This window comes from Balaenoptera borealis (genome assembly GCF_965194805.1).
Source record: "Balaenoptera borealis genome assembly, chromosome: 14".
Taxonomy (NCBI): domain Eukaryota; kingdom Metazoa; phylum Chordata; class Mammalia; order Artiodactyla; family Balaenopteridae; genus Balaenoptera; species Balaenoptera borealis.
The window spans coordinates 27,136,300-27,153,273 of record NC_138875.1 but is presented as its reverse complement, the minus strand read 5'-3'; the positions used below and the strand labels follow the sequence as shown (position 1 = coordinate 27,153,273).

At 50.3% G+C, this 16,974-nt stretch overlaps 1 protein-coding gene across 4 annotated transcripts in view; it reads left to right on the top strand.

Moving 5' to 3' along the window:
- Positions 1–4,524: 4,524 nt before the first annotated feature.
- ARK2C (arkadia (RNF111) C-terminal like ring finger ubiquitin ligase 2C) overlaps positions 4,525–16,974 on the top strand; it is a 108,474-nt gene continuing 96,024 nt past the window's right edge. For 3 of the 4 annotated variants that reach the window (XM_082354649.1, XM_082354650.1, XM_082354648.1), the window contains exon 1: positions 4,525–4,798. In XM_082354649.1, the coding sequence (XP_082210775.1) occupies positions 4,738–4,798 (61 nt within the window). In that variant the 5' untranslated portion in view covers positions 4,525–4,737. The remainder of the gene's footprint in view (positions 4,799–16,974) is intronic. The other variant, XM_082354647.1, reaches the window with a different exon arrangement.

The window sequence follows — 16,974 nt, the reverse complement described above, 5'->3', positions numbered from 1 at the left end:
TCTCCTTCCCTGCTCTATCCTGAAGGATTCCTTGAGTACTCAAGCCCACCCTGACTTCCATCTGACTCACTGTCATGCCTGGTTAAGCCCCACTTGGATCCCTTTCTTTTCTTGTGTTTATGTCCAGATCCCCCCACTGATCGTCAGTGCCGGGGGCCATGCCTCTGTCCCCAGCAGGCTGCATCTAGCTAGACCTCCTGCCTTGTTCGGCACAGGAGCTGTTGTGACACCAATCATGGGGGTGCATTGATTGAGGCACTGCTGTTGTGCACAGATTTTGAAAGCTGTGTCTACCTGTTGCCAACACAACCTGGAGAAGAGCAGGAATCTGGTCATCAGTCTTGGAAAATTTTTGATGTCTACGTGACTGAAGAGGTGGATTTGTTTTCATTTGTTGACTAAACGGCAGTGGTGGTCATAACCCAGATCTGATATTGGGCTTCAAAGGAGTAGTTCTTGAAACAGATGCTTCTGGGCTCCAGAAACATGATGCTCTATAGAACCCTTTCTGCAGGTGGCCAGAGTGGAAACGAGAGAGTGAGGAATCAAAGTGTGGGTCAAGGTTCAAAGTGACAGTGCTATTTCTACTTTATAGAGTCAAGTTTCTCCATTTTGGATCAGGAATTATAGATTGACCTTCACTTTTCATTTTTAATATTTCTTCTTGAGTCTTACATGCTAAGCCTGCAAACATGCTCTAGGTATTGATTTTGGCAGTGGGTGGGAAGAACATAGAAAGAAAAAACCACGATGAATGAAATATTTCTATAAATCTCTCTATTCTTAGGAACCTGCTTTACTGTACTTTTGTGGACTTTATGTAATGGGAGGGGGAGTGAAAACAGTCATCCCAGCATAATGGGAAGAAAATGGGAAGTAGGACAGTACTAGGCTGTATGCTGGGAAAAATGGATTCTGGTTGTAACTCAGCCTTGAATTGTTCTGACCTTGTTCATAAGCCCACTTCTGAGCCTCAGTTTCCTCATCTGTATAACAAGGAGATGGACAAGACAATAATCAAGTTTCATTCTTGGAGACACTACTGTATCTATGCTTCTAGAATTCTCTATTATTTACAGAATCCATACCTATCTTCTCCTTTGATCCTCACAATAAACCTTTAATGCGGGTTATTATTACCCATATTAGACAGATGGGTGCATTGAGGCTGAGAGATGGTAGGTTTCATTACAAATGAAGCTTGTCTTCCTGACGCACAGTGATTCCTTCTTAGCAGGAGACGTAGGCCTGTGAGGGAATGTTGGTATATTGGTGAATGGCGGCATCTGCCTGTTATGTTTCTCTGATGTGTGAATATGCAGGTATGAAGGGTATGGTTAGTAGGTGGATTTCCCTAGTTATAGTGCTGGTCTGTTCCTTGATGATTGCTTTCGTCTGATGGATGTTCCATGTTATGGTACAATGTCCACTAAACACATTAACTAGGCACTCATAAATAACAACAGGAGGGCAAGAGGTAGTGGGCAAGGAGAGATGGACAAGTAAAGGGGAAAGAACTAAGGGCTGAAGAGCTAGGCACCATTCTATGTTCTCTACAAGTATTAACTTACTTGGTCCTCACATCAATCCTATGAGGAAGGTTGCTATAATCATGCTCATTTTACAGCTATTGAAACTAAGGCCTGGAGAAGTTAAATAACTTATCCAAGCTAGTAAGTGGCAGAGCCAGAATGTGAAGCCAGGCAATCTGATTTTGGAGTGTGTACCCAAACTACTCTGCTGTCAAGGTCAGATTGGGCAGTCTTAGCCTTTGTGAGCTGCTCTGGTATAAAGTAAAATAAAGAATGCCCACCCAGGGAGATTGGGATTGACATATATACACTAATATGTATAAAATAGATAACTAATAAGGACCTGCTGTATAAAAAATAAATAAAATAAAATTCAAAAATTAAAAAAAAAAAAAAAAGAATGTCCACCCAGGGACTTCCCTGGCGGTCCAGTGGTAGAGAATCCGCCTTCCAATGCAGGGGACACAGGTTCGATCCCTGGTCAGGGAACTAAGATCCCACATGCCGCGGGGCAACTAAGCCCACGCGCATCAACTAGAGAGAGAAAACCCGCGCTCCACAACTAGAGAGACAGAGAAGCCTGCGCTCCGTGAGGAAAGATCCTGCACGCTACAATGAAGATCCCGCATACCACAACTAAGACCTGACGCAGCCAAAAATAAATAAAATTTAAAAAATAATTAACTAAATGTTGAAAAAAAAAAAGAATGCCCACCCAAAGCTAGCCAGGTTGCAGAGGAATTGGCACACTATATATTGCTGGTAGCATTGACAATGAGTTTTATAAAGCTTTTAAAATGTGTGGCAGGCAGCTTTTAAAAGTTTTCCATACTTGTCTATTTAATAATGCCAGCCAATCCTAGAGGTTTATTCGAAGTTATAGTTCAACAAAAGCAACAAGCTAGAGGCATGAGAAAGTTCATTGTATGATTTGCAGTAATGGAAAACTGGGAGCAAATTAAGTGCCCAAGAACAGAATATGATTAAGTAATTTCACAGTACATTCACTTGTTGGAATACTATGAAAACATTTAAAATGAAAATTAGGAAGAATTATGTAGAAGGATGGGAAAATGTTTCTGATAAAATGTTAAGTCTAAAAAGCAGGGTAAAAAATATGCAGATTATGATGACAAAACTCATATATAAGCATACTGGCAAAGCCTGAAACAGAACGGGAAAAAACTCTGGTAGTTAGGTGTTTAAGTTCTTTTCATTTAAAAGATTTTTCATTAGTGGTGGCATTATGTTTATTCGATAGATAATGAAGAAAGGAAAGAGCTGGGCAGGAGTGGGTTGACAGGATTGTCAAAAGTGGGGCCTGGAACTGTTGGTGTGTTCTTCCAGTTGCCTTCATCCTTGAGTTCTCTGAAGGCAGCAGAGGTGTTCGGGGTGGGGAAGAGGTCTCAGGGATATGCGTGCACTGGGATCCTGCCCTGCTGTGCCCACTGGGAATATGGTAGGTGTCTCGGCAAAGCCAATCTGCAGTGTTCCCTTTGCTGTCTTCTTCTTCCCCTGACCTCACTTCTCCCATTCTTCATTCTTCAAGTTGCACTTAAAAGTCACTTTTCTGGAGTCAACTCCTACTGCCCTCCCTACCTCCCACCTACTCAGCTAGGTGCTCCTCCTAGCTGTCCCCTTTCCCAGCACCCTATGCTGATACCCATCTCTTCCATTTCTGAGGCCCCTCTGGGCTGCAAGCGTTGGGGCCTCAAACACAACACAAGGTGTATTCACTGAATGGGCCACCTTTTCCTTATCTCAAAAATGGAGGCAGGTTTGGTTGATTAGATTTTTTCCAGCTCCGCATACTGCAATTTTACCATCTAGTTTTCCCAGACTCATTAAATAAAGGAGCCACTGAAGGCAAGTCTCGGTGTAGGAAATGTCCTCTGTCTTTCTGCGTGTGGAGACCAAGCAGACCCTGGTCTTGCTGAGGACTGTGAGCCTGGTCTGAGGGTCGTGCTGGGATTTTCACAGCAGGTGGGCTAAGTGTGTAGGAACTAGGTCTTAGCAGTCCACCTGACAACTGGGCTGCGGGATGAAGGCTCTTTGCTTCTGTCTTGCTTGTACCTGGCAGGCCAGTCACAGGCCACGCGAGACACAGTGGCTGTGCCTCCACGTGTGAATCTGAGGAGCTTCCTAGCCCTGATGTCATATATGTGCCTGTGGGCTGTGGAAGTGGGCGTGTCTGTGCACATGGCTAGTTGTGCCTGTGTCCGAGTGGGGAGAATGGTGGTCGAATGGTTTTCTGGGTGAGCGTGCCTCTATAGAACGTGTGCACACACCTCAGTGTATGAGCGGTTTTCAATTCGGCAAATAAATGTTGTGAGCTTTGTGCTCTGCAGAAGCAACAAAGCGGTGCGAAGGCAAGGAGCCTGGGAGTGTACATATCTGCATTGTGTGTCCTCTCTGTGTGACTTTCGGAATGCGTTCTTGGCACGTGTTTGGTTAACAAGGCTTTCGGTGTGTGCAGGTCTGTGTGGCAGTGCCTGGGTCCCGTGTGCCGCGCTTGCTCTCTTTCCAGCTCCACTTGTGCCCGCAGTCGGGCTCTGCACGTGTGCCAGCCTCCATGCGCACGTCCCCGAGTGACCCGGGAGCGCTGTGCAAGGACCTCCGGGTCGTGTGCACTTGGAGCGCTCGAGCCTGTCTCTCCTGACGCACGAAGGCACCTTCACATGTCTGGGTGCACGCCGCCCGTGTCTGTGTGCTGGGCGCTCCACGCGCGCGCGTTCCGGCCTGCGGGCGACCAGGGACCCGCGCGGGGCTCCACGCGACCCGCGGGGCTGACCCCCTTCCCGCGCCCGGCCACGGGCCACCGCGATTGGCCGCCCGCTCCGTCTCAGCCGTCACCCCTCCTTCCCTCCCCCCGCCACCCGCGCTCCCGCGGTCCCCGCTGTCCCCCGCGGTTCCGGCGAGGCCGCGCCGCGCTGCGCTCCGCTCCCATTGGCTGCGCGCGCCTTTGTGTGGCGGCAGCTGCGGCCCCAGCGCCTTTGAATGTCGAGAGGGGCCGGGAAGGGAGCCTTTCCATGGGCCATCTGTCTCCCCGCCAGCCGCCGCCCCACCGCCGCCCGCGCCCCGCGCTCCGCCTCCCGCCCCGGCGGCTCCCGCAGCCCCGCCGCCGCCCGCGCCCGCGCCCCGGAGCCGCGCCACAAAGGGCCCGCGCGCAGCCGCCGCCGCCGCCGCCGCCGCGCGAGGAGCCAGGATGGTCCTGGTCCACGTCGGCTATTTCGTGCTTCCAGTGTTTGGCTCTGTGCGAAACAGAGGTATCGCTTTTTCCTTTCGGGGTCCGCTTCGGAGCGTGGATCGCCGCGGGCACCGGGGTGGGGGCGGGCGCCGAGGGCGGCGGAGGGCTCAGGGCACACCCGCGAGGACGCGGGGCGAGCGGTGGCTTCTCCCCTCTCCCTTTTGGGGGGACCCCCAGTGTGGAGGTGGCTGCCCTCGTGGGAGCTTTTGCAGTGAAGTTAGGATTTGGCGATTTGAGTCCCTCCCTCCCTCCCTCCCCAGCCCCACTATTTATTCTTTGCGGCGGACCGGTTCCCCCAAATCATAGCCCCTTCCCCCAATACCTAGCCCTGTGTGATCGAAGGACGGAGAGAGATACAGGACTGCGTGTGTGCGCGCGCGTGTGTGTTTGTGTGTGTAAGCGTACTTGGCTTCCTGTGATTTTTTTTTTGAGGTGTGTGTGTGTTTCGTGTCATTTTTGTTTGTGTTTCTCCATCATTTGGTCGTTGATACCGATGGCTGGTTAGCTGGGACCTGGCATCTGCATCTCCCATCTGCCCTATGCCATGCCCCAGCCCCCGCATTCTCGTGGGCACTTGCACGATTTCCCGTCCCATCTTTTCCTCCCCTTTAACCCTTTTTGTGTATCGCCCTTGTGCTACCCCTCCCACCCCATGGTCTTTGTATGACAGTTGCATTTATGGGTTCAAGATGCTCTGTGTGTGTGTGTGTGTGTGTATGTGTGTGTGCAAGTGTGTGCGCGCCTCGGAGAGTCAGACGTGCACTGCTGTGCACCACTGGGCCGGGCCAGAGCGGGGTGCCGGCCCTTGGCTGTTGCACTGTGTGTGAGGATGAGGTGGGACGCTGCCCCCAAGCCAGGCCTTTGCCCCGGGCAGGCGTTGACAAAGCAGCAGGCCGGCGCCGGCTTTGTTTTTAACTGTGATATATGGGGTGTGTTTGCACGGTCCCCTGCCCCACATCCCCTTTCCCTTACATTCTGCTACAACAATAGCTTGATTTTCCCCTCTTCTCCTCCCTTCACATTTCTTCCATTTTCTTTTAATCAGAAACTCCCACCTCCCAAAGCAAATCCGAGATGCATTTAGATTCATTATTATTATTTTTTCTTTTTGTACTCTGCCTCTGGACTCACATTTCTCTTCTTGGAAATGTTTCTGCTATCCTCTCCCACTCCACGTCTGCTTAAATCCCTGCTGGCTGAGGCCCTCCCCCACTCCCCCTCCCTCAAGCTCAGAATGATGTCTTCCCTTTGCGGCCAGGGCTGCTCCACCAAGTCAGAGTGGGGGGTGGCGTCGCAAGCCGGCGCTTTAGTGCGCCCCAGGGGCCCGACTGGGTAAGAGAATGAAAGCCCAGCCCTCCTTCTTTCAGCCCAGCTGTCCCCAGCCCCAGCCTCTCCCCAGAACCTAAAAGGCAAGATTGGCCCCCTTAGGCCTGTTTGAACCACAGTTTTTTCGTGTGATGATAGAATGATGACATTCTGCATTTATCAAATCTTTTTTTTTCTTCATTGTGTAGCTCAGTGAATGGTCAACTCGCTGCTGTGTGCGCTGTGACCCTTCTGCCTCCGCATTTAGCTGTATTGTGACACCCCTCTTAACCATCTCCTGTCTCCATCTGAGGAAGGCATTGCTATTTAAGCGGCAGTATCCCCTATCTCAGGCCAGCCTAGCAGTGGGGGGTGGTGGTGGAGTGGGTGTGTGAAGAATAGGAATGGGGGGGCTGGGTGAGATCTCCCTTGAAATGCCAACCCCTCCCCCAATACACAATTATATCTTATTACTTGGCATTTCCTCTTAAAACGGGTGTGGAACATTACACTAGGCAGAAATTCAAAAATGATTAAGAAGGATGTTGAGCCTGAAAGTATAATTATCCTGATTAAATCATTATCATCCTCATTAATACCACCAATCTCTAAATACCATTGCAGGATGCTGATTCCATGTTTTGAAATTCAAATTGCTCAGCTGCCTTTAAATTTTATTTTTAATACATCCCCCCTCAAAAAAAAAAAAAACACCCAAGAAAACAAATTCTGCCAGTCAGTCAAAGTTTACTTCCATGGCAAACACGCCCATAGGAAATTCAAGGGCTGAGGTTTAATTGGGCTGTGAGTAAAATTTAGCACAATGTGGTAAGAATTCATGACCTTCCGATAGAGGATACTAATGCTTAACTCAACAAGGTCCTAAACCACAATCTTCTTGTAAAACTATTAGAGAGCTTGCCAGCTTAAATCTGTTCCTTTTAGTTTCCATTGTAGTAGTATAGGATGTAGGCCATTTCAGAATAGATGTAGAGAAATAACCATTTTTGTATCTCATCTTGTTTAGCCGAGTACATTGCACTGTAAATCCCTGTTAAGTGGATTCCTTTTGCCTTGGCTTGGAGGCTGTAGCACCCCATTTCCCACTTATCTGGGTGGCCATCAGCTAGCTTCCTGGTAGCACCCAGGCATAAGTGAAGAGATTACAATTAGTCAGAGGCAAAAAATAATAAATACAGATGTGAAAAATTTTGATGAAATGACAGTTGCTGCTACCCTGAAAATTTGGTGTAGCAAGGTCCTTGACTTAAGGGGGAGCCATAGCCATGGTGTCTTAATTGTTTAATTGTACAATGTCAAGAGCATCTTTGGACATCCGCCCTGGCCCTCAGAGCTGCCCCTTTAACAGCCGGCTCCCTTCTGCTGCCTTGCTGGCCAGACCTGCTTGAAAACTGAAACAAAACAGCAGCAATAAAGAATAAGGCCCCTACTTCGAGGGCCCTTCCAAAATAAAGTCCCAAGTGGCCTCCCCAGATTGCCATTTGGCAATCTGAAAAGAAAGAGAAGAGAAAAAAGAAAAGAAAAGAAAAAGGATCCCCAGCAAAATGGTTTTCCATTAAACAGGGATAGCGTGTTCTGCTGTGCTGAATTACTTCCTGTTCTTATTTTGTGGGTAATTTTTTCTGTATCAAATATCCTTTCGGTTGTGTATCTTTTTCACCTTTTCTTGTACTAAAACTAAAGCATGATCTGTATTTTTTTACATCCCCCAGTTGACAATGTACAGCGCTCGGTTAGAGATGTTACCCTGCTGAAACGTACTGTGCTCGTGTAGCCCGGGCCATCTGCTCATTGTACGCTGCTTTTGTTCTGTTGCCCTTCCGAAGCATGGTGGGCCCAGCCTTTTTTTTTTTGTATCGTGTGCATGACGACATTGTTACACACAGAATCCACTAATACTAATATACAATCTCTCAATAAAGAACTAGTTTCCTATATTAACCTAGTGTGCTTTTTCTCTTGCTGTTTTCCCATTTATTGTTGTATCCTGCTGTTTAGATTTTCCCCCTTGCTTTTCTATCCCCACCCTCACCCACCCACCCACCCACCCACCACTCCCACCTCCCATTGTAAGATTTGAGTGAATGCCTTCTGGTTTTTTTTTTTTTTAACTTTTGTTTTGTTTTGTTTTGTTTTGTGGTACAGATATGGTGACTTTAATCTCATCTAGTCCATATCTTTCTACAGTAGATGTCTGGGGCAATGCGGGGGTGGGTCAGTTGTCCTGTCACACCAAAATAGCTCTACTGCATAGAAGGAACTCCTATCTTTGGCTACCTGTGTACCCACCCAATAGCCTCCACATTTCATCTCAGTTTCCAAGTTACATGGGCACTCAGTTTATGATGCTGGTGAAGAGATGGGGCTGTAACACTTAGGTTGAGAAAAGGGATACTGTTCTTAACTAGCAATCTTGTAGCATTTCAGACTCGCCTGAAAAACCCATTTTCAGTTGTGTTTTAACTTTTCTTTTTACTGTTTTATTGATTTACTGTCCTTATAAGTCATGCTGGGGGTGACATGTTACATGCAGTTGAAGCCATGATCTGGAATTTTAAAGTACCCTCTTCTGTGTGCATATTTAAATTGTTGGGACCTGTGATGTAAGTTTTACATTGAGATCCTGCATAAGGAAGATGTTTGAAACAGAAACCAACTCAGACCACTCCCACCTTCATCCCAGGGCCAGCAGCCTGACCTGTTACTGTAGGAATAAGAGGGTCTGTGCCCTCTGTAGGCTGTGAGCCAGTTAAAGCTGATTACAGCCTAGTTTCCTGACAGCTGCCTCATCTGTGGCTGTAGTGCCCGTCCTGAGAAAGAAAGCCAGGTCTCTGCCATTGTCAGAGTGTGTTGGGGAGATCAGGAGGGAAGTCATGACCTTACCCCAAATTGAATTGGAAGAAGAGCCCTTAAAATATGTCTTTTTTCCATAATTATATTTGAGGAGCCAGTGGAGAGGTATTTTTTTCCCCAGAGTGGAACCCAAATTCAAGCATTTGTCAATTACACCTATTCAATTTCAGCTCAGAACAAGCCTTGACAAATGAGGCGTTTTAGTCACCATGGAAATTAGTTGATTAAAGAAATTCACGGTTCCTTCAAAGGGTCATCGTTCTGGAGCCGCTCCTCCTTGGGCCAACGTGCTTCCTCCTCGCTCCTGTGGGCTGTCTCCTGGCCCGCCTCTGCCCCCTGCCAGCGTTCCTTTCCCAGGCAGGCGCACCCCTGCCTGACCACAGCGCTTCCTTGCCTTCTTTGTGGCTTGGTGCGGCTCTCCTCTCCCCCCATGGCTGCCCTTTCTGCTCTGGCCCTTTGTTCTCATGCTCTCTCCAGCCCAGAAGGGAAAGCTGAGCTGATTTACTGTGACACATGGACACACATGCAAGTTCCCAGCAGAGGCTCATGCTGTAGTTTTTGTAAGAAGGGATATGCAAGTCTTCAAGGATTTTGTTTCTCCCCCTCCTTCTTCTCCTCTCCTTCTCATTTTATTTTGGTTTTAATGAAATGTTTAATTTTGTTCCTAGTTTGAGAAAGCAAAATAAACCATCTTCTAACCAACCTCAACAATAAGGAAAACTACCCCAAATCAGGTGATTGCTGTCATTTTTGTCCTAGAGAGCAGTAGTTCTTTAGATTGCTATTAAGCAACTCTAAGATTTTATTTCTTTAAGTGAATGTTATGTATGTTGGAATTATTTGGTCAATACGTTTTGAGGATGGTTTAGTAACCTAGTAATAACAAAGAAAGTTAGTGAGTTAGTGGGAAGTCATGTTTTAGCAATTTATCAAATGCATACTATGTTTTCATCCAGATTGTCAGAATAAACATATTTATCTGAAGGAGCCTTTTCCTCTGACTGGATGATCCAGTCATTACAAAGCCATTGTACTTTATATCTACTCTCTCAGCCAACAGATGTGTACCTGTTGTAATAAAGTTTAACTCTAAAAGATTTTGGAAAAGTCTTCTGCTCCATAGATCCTACACCGAACTTTGTAATAAGATGGAACATAGTTCTTGTTTATGGCTTTTCCTTTTGAATAAGAGAACTTCTTTCCTGAAACTAGCACCAGATAAGGTCCACCTAATTGAGGAGCTTACTTGAATAATAGTTTCTCATAAATCAGCAAATACTATTAATCACTCAAGGTTAGGGGAAAAGACCACCAAGAGTCTCCATGCCCTAATATGCTGATAACAGAGACTGGGCCACCTCTCACCTCTCTTCCTTTCGTAATTTGCTCACTTCCTGCCCTACCCACTATGTCCTTCCCATCTTTAAATAAGCAGCCTGGGGTGTCCATTGGAAACCTTAATGCTTTTCTGGGCTAGGGAAGCAACAGCTCTGTGCTGGATCCAAGTGCAATGTGAAACCCCTTTCCTGGCCAGGAGACACAGGCCCTTGACTCCGACTCAGGGAGTGACTTTGGGTGTCTCAGTCCTAGCTGACCACGGTTGCTCAAATGTGCAAGACACTTGTGCCTTGGTTTCTCTTTGAATCTAAATAGCTCTCTAAAAATTCCTGGCTTAACATAATATGAATGTGAATTAGTTTTTGTTAGTATGGTATGGTTTGGCCACAGATGAACCAATATATTTCTAAGAGAATCAGAGGGGAAAGCTTACCTTAGAGAGGCTCAGATTTTCTGGATGATTTAAAAACTAAAAGCGAACATTCAGAACCCCACAGCTGAACCACTTGCAATGCCTGTATTTTCATGTATTCAGTCATTCATTCATTCACTGACTCACTTCTTTGTTCATTTAGTTAATGAGTGTTCATTGAATTCCTACTTGGGGCCAAGTGAAGCAGTGTAGGACCTGGGTGCCTGCCCTCCTGAGGCTTATGCTGAGGCTGGAAGATGAATGCTTAGGAAACCAGACGCTGAGATGTTCTGTGCCACAGCACCCAAACGGATGGCAAGAACGTCCTGACTTGAGGTGGGAGGAGCTTGGAGCAGTCCAGTGGTCGAGTCCTACGCCAGTCTTGACTGGGAAGGGTGAACTTAGGCCGCTGCTCTGAGCATCATCTAAACAATGCCTATCATTATACCTACCTGATAGGGTGTGTGGTGTGCAGACTTTTCAAAGGCACCTGGCACAGAGCGGGTGCCTAGGGCATGCTAGGTGGCTGCCCCCGTCCCCCCACACCTGTAGGAATTTACTGGCCAAGGGATCAAATAAAGTCAGGGATGACTTGCTGAGGAAGTGGGGTTGAGATGTGCCTCAAAGGTTGGTATGTATACAGGAGGAAGAGGAGCGAGAGCTCCAGGTGGGGACCGGAATGGAGTGAGACTTTGGCCAAGGCCAAGTGGCTCTGCTGATTTGCCAAGAACAGAAAGTGCTTATGAGGAGGGGTGTGTGTGTGTGTGTGTCTGTGTGTGTGTGTGTGTCTCGGGGTATGTGTGCAGACCTGTTGCCTTGCACATCTTCGGGAGGCACTGGGACCATTGTCCTGTCTTTGAATGGTTCTCCTGAGAGCACAACTCCAGGGGATAAGCAACATGAGGTTGGGAGAATAAGGGAGAAAAGGCTGGAAGATGTTTTGAAGTCAGTTTCTGAAGACCTTTGGAAGCTCCGGCAGAGTTTGGACTTGCTCCTTTAGCCACTGGGGGCTGTCTGGGGAGAGTGGTGCTTCAACAACTTCTTATTCTGGCAACTGATGACAGGGCGTGAGCCCAGGGGGCTGAGCCGGGGAGGAGGCCGTGGTGGGCATCCAGGGCTGTTGGAAGCCCAAACCAGGGCTCCGGGGGAGGAGGGCTTGCAAGAGGGGCCTTCCCATTGGAGGAAGTGAGCAGAACTGAGTCAATGGGGAGGGGCTCAGGGGCGGGAGTTCTGGGGGTGCCTGGGAAAATGTAAGACCATGAAGACAAACAGGGAAGATGGGAGGAACAGTCAATTTGGGGGATAGGTTAGTTCAGCGTGCAGATAAATAGAATTTGAGGTGCAGAAAGTGGCAGAGGGAAGGGGACCATGGCAGTGTCCTGGGATTTGAGACTTTTAGTACCCGGATGGAGTAGAAAATTAATTTTGATGATAAAAATGTATCATATTTACATGACACACCCTCAAAAAACTCTCCCTCCGTGCCTTATTTGGCTATACAGATACATCTTTAGTTATGCAGGTCACACTTTCAGCAACCTCTCTGCCGACACTGACCCCCTCAGGGAGCTGTGCCCCCATATCTCAGTTTGAACAACTTTTATCAAACTTCACCCTTCTTGAGCAGAGAGAACCCCAAGGCCGGCAGGTGGCAGGATCACTGCCTCCACAGTTTTGCAGAAAAGGTCGGCCCTCCCCACGTGAGGAGGATAGCAGAGTCGGGGAGAAGGATGGGGCAGGGGTTTGGCAGCTGGGGACAAGGGCAGGGCGTGAGAGGGGGGGCCCGGGCTCCGACTTCAGGATTCGTCCTGTCTGCAGAGAGTGGATTTTCCCTAATTCAAAGCTCTTTCTCTTCTGTTATCTTATTTCCTCCTCAACACAGCCCGGGAGGAGGTAATTGGGGGCCAGAGGAGGCAACTGAGGCCAAGGGTGGGGAAAGTCCATCCCTGCCCGCCCCCAGCTAGGAAATGGCTGAGCCAGAAGTGGATGCCAGGTGACTAGCCGGCCGGCTGTGGTTCCCTGCACTGCCTCCATGGCCTGTACACTGTTAGGAAACCTCTGGAAACCAAGACAAGCATTGGAAAGGAATCCCTGCTTTTCCTCCATGTCTGGGGGCATCAATTTGTCCGCATTGGGAGAGGTCTCTGTCCAGCTCGCAGACGACCATGCTGTGAGGCACGTCAAGTCCCCAACCTCGAGCTCTCCTCCTGGAAGGGGAGGCTGAGAGCCAGGGAAGGTGCATAGTGGACCAGAGAGACCCCTGGGTAGGAATGAGCAGGGCCTGGAACTCCGTGGTGAGTCCTTCAGCCTGCAGACTCTGGCTCGGAGGAGGCCTGGCCGGCTTAACTGGGGGGCACTCTGCTCTGATTGCCACCTAAATAACCAGGTGTTGCCCTTTGAGGACTTTGGCTCCCAAGTCATGAGCACATTTCCCAAGCTTCCTTAGGTCATTGCGATGCCTTCGCAGATTCTGTCTGTGTTATATCATCAGGTAGTAGAATCACATTTTGGAAAGTTTAGAAAATAGACCAAAAGGAAAAAAATCTCTTAGGAGTCCACCTCTCTGTGATCACTTTAGTGAAAGGCCTTCCACATTTTTGTTCATACTCATATACGTCTTTTTTGTAGAGCTGTAAACAGTAATATATGCTTCTGCATTCTCCAGTTTTTCACATTTAACATATCGAAAGCCTTTTCATGTTTTGCTAAGCTGTTTTCACCAGCATCACTTTGAATGGCTTCACCATATTCCAGTTGAATGGTGGCTCTGCGTTCGGGCTTGGTGGTTTGTGAGGCACCCAATGGCCCTGGGTCACGGGCCACTCCTGCTGGTCTACCTGTGACCTCCCGCGGGCTGATGTTTGGCCACTGGAGGGTAGGGGGTTAGTGGAATCTGACAGCTTCCAGGCCTCTCTGCTCACCATCAGCCCCTTCCATCAATGGGCCCAAAGAGGCGGAAGGAAGGGCAGGAAAGAGGGTGTGGGGAAGGAAGATTTGGATAAATTCTTCTGAGATCTGGGTTCTGGTCTTTGTTCTGCTACAAATGTCCACTGTGATCTTGAGCAAGTCTGCTTCCTTCATGGGGTCTCAGTTCCCCCATCGGTCAAATGGGGACGATGGGTCCATTGTTTCTGCCTTACAGGACTTGTCACGTGAAGTAATACACATGAAAAGAAGGAAGAAGCCAGCCAGAGACAACAGTAACAATAATGGCCCATTATTCAGGAGGTAGTGCTCAGACAGGCTGTGCAGGACGGTGGGCGCAGCCCTGCTTTGAGGCTGCCCTGCCAGTAACCCCCCGTGTGACATGCTGGCGAGTCTGACTGCTCTGGGTCTGTACCTCCTATCTGCCAAAGGAGATAATTGCCCCTAATTGCCCCTTCCTGCTCTAAAAAACTGTGATTTCCTCTTGATGGGAATAACTTACATTTCCATTGTCTTTCGGCCTTTTCACTGGGCAGCAGCCATGAAGTTTGGTGCTCAGTAGACAGGCACCTGCCCTCCCACCGGCCGCCCTAGGAGGGACAGAGGGGCAGCAGGGACTCCCGGCCGTGAGCTCTCCCCCTGGGAGTCCTGAGCCTGGGCTCCATCCTGCTTCCTGGGCTGCTGCTCTCGTTCGGCTCGTGAGCAGGAACTTCCCTGGGGTGTCGTTGCTTCCTCCCGCCATCCTTTCCTTTAAACCTCCCCCTGAGGTGTGCCACTTCGGGGCAGCAGGGGGGTCAGCCCTCCGGGAAGTCGCCCACGTGGAAGGGCTCAGCTGCGCCTCCCAGGAGGTGGGGACGCAGTGGAGTGGAGGAGAGGAAGTGGCGGCTGCTGACTCAGCACCAGCCTGCGGGAGGAGAGGGGGTGGAGGAGCTCTCCGAGGCTGGGAGGAAGTGAGGACTCAGCCAGCACCTGTCTCAAGGAAGGGCAGGAAGCTTTGGAGCAGCTGCTGTTCCTTCTCTGGGGCTGCGAGTGGGAGAGAAGGGGGTGGAGGCCCGCTCAGGGCTCCCCGTCCCCCCACAGCCTGTTTGCTTGGCTCCAGCGCTCCTCCCCGCATCTGCCAGGGCCGCCAGGCCACCCCCTCCCCATTGCTCAGGGGCCCCTCCATGCTGCCTGCCCCCAGGACCATCGTGCTGCCTCCTACAACAACGACTCTGAGGGTGCTAATGGGTGACTGTGGCCACCCGGCCGGGGCAGGGGGCACCGGGCTTCCCTCCGCCGAGGGGTGGCCCTTCCCGCGGGGCCCTCAGTCTCCCTGGCACTCCCTGGAAGGGGAGCTGGCCTGGGCGGGCCTACTCCTCCTCCAGCACGGCCCTGCCGCCCAGAGCTGAGAGGTCCAATTCTGGGGATGGGGAGGCGGTGATGGAAAGACCTGGGTCCACGGGCCGGTTCCCTCCCTCGAGGCTCCCTGAACTGCTGGTCACCCCTGGCCCAGCGGCGTGTGCGCCTCACTTGGTACTGAGGGAGGGAGCCAGAAGAGGTAGCTGGACAGGACTTTGGCCCTGGTTCAGTTGGTGGTGGCCAGAGCCCCTCTTGGACACCAGGGTGGGTAGGCCCAACCTTGGCTTCACCTTTGGTGGACTCAAGTCCCTCGGGGCATAGGAGGGAGTCAGGCATGAAGAGGAGTTCAGTCAGCTGGTCCACAGGGAAGCTGGGCCTGGGAGGCGGCTCCTGCCTGACTGCTTTTGGCTGAGGAGAAACTGAGGCTCCCAGGCAGCGGTGCCAGGAAGCAGGGTGGCCACAGAGCCACAGCCGGAGCTGGAGGGGGAGGGGAAGGTAGGTAGTAGGAGGCCCCGAGAGGGAGCTTGGGCCCTCTGGCACCTGCGGAATCCAGCCTTCTCCCCACCGGGAGGAATGGGGCTGCAGGAGGCGGGAGGGGAAGAGAGGTCATGTGGGCCTAAAAGGAGCAACAGCCATGAGCCCCCACCTGAGCAGGTGAGCTGGGAGTGTGATGGCGTAGGCGGAGGAGGAGCCCAGACATGAACCTGGGACGGTGTTTGCCCAGCCCATCCCCATCCCATCCTGAAGGGTCCCCCCCAGCCCAAGCTTCCCGCAGGAGAGAGGCGGAGGAAAGAAGGAGTGAGAAGGATAGAGGGTAGGAGGAGGAAGTTAGAGACGCACTGTCTCGTCACTGAGCCTCGCTTCTCAGCAGGAAGCACCCATCTCTTGGGTACTTACTAAGTCTGTGCCGGTGCCTGCAGAGTCCTGCCTTGTGTTCGCATGGGTGGGTGGGCCTGGCTTGCCCACCAGACTAGACGGGAGACTGGACAGGTGTGCAACGGACAAAGGGCAGAACCCTTGACTTGGGTCAAAAAAAGGGCCTTGCCACACCACAGAATAAACACAGGGTGGTTTTCAGTTTTCTTACTAAATTTGGATAAAAGGAGATCTTTATATTAAACTAAGCAAGGAACTCTTATGCCACCAGTTACAAATTTTGCATGGACTTTTGAGTGAAAACATAGGACTTTAATGACATATTGCATTCACGCACTCCAGGCCAGTCCATACCCCTACGGCTGGGGGGCTGGGGTCGTTTCACACCCCTCTGACATTTGGGCCCTCCTGGGGAAGAGTGTGAGGGGCGCTCCTGGGTAATCCAAGGCCTCCTCTTTGCAGAAGTGGGAACCCAAGCCTGTCCAGAGGCTGGAGTAGCTAAGCCAGCTCCCAAGGGGCCTGGTCAGGACTGGGACCCGGGCCGCTTGACCCCGAGGGCCAGCGCTCTTCTCGGGTCTTGACTCTAGGCCAGCTGGAGGCAGCCCAAGCTCCAGTAACTCCAGCAGGATGGCCAAGGGGCATTTTGTGGGGGACAGGACTGGGCAAGGCTGAAGACAGCATGGGGTTTAACTGGGCAGAGGGAGAAAGGTGGCATTTCAACATGGTGGCCGATTCACATATACTCCTAGTCTGCAGAGCCAAGGCCAGGAGTGGGAGCCACGGTCTGAGAGGAGAGGGCAGCAGACGGAGACAACCCCATGAACTGGCGTGGGAGGAGGGCCTTCCTGTGGGGGACACTCAGCAGAGGGCTGTCCATGATACTGTAAGGACTCTTTTTTTTTTTTTTTTTACAGTGATAAAATATACATAGCATAAAAGTTGCCATTTTAACCATTTTATAGTGTACACTTCAGTGACATTGAGTACATCCATCATGTTGTGCCACCATTACCACTCTGTACTTCCAAAACTTTTTCATTACCCCCAACAGAAACTCAGGGCCCCCTTGACCTTGAGGCCTGTTCCCAGGCAGGGCCAAGCTGTGCTTGCTGGGCCCCCTCCAGGAC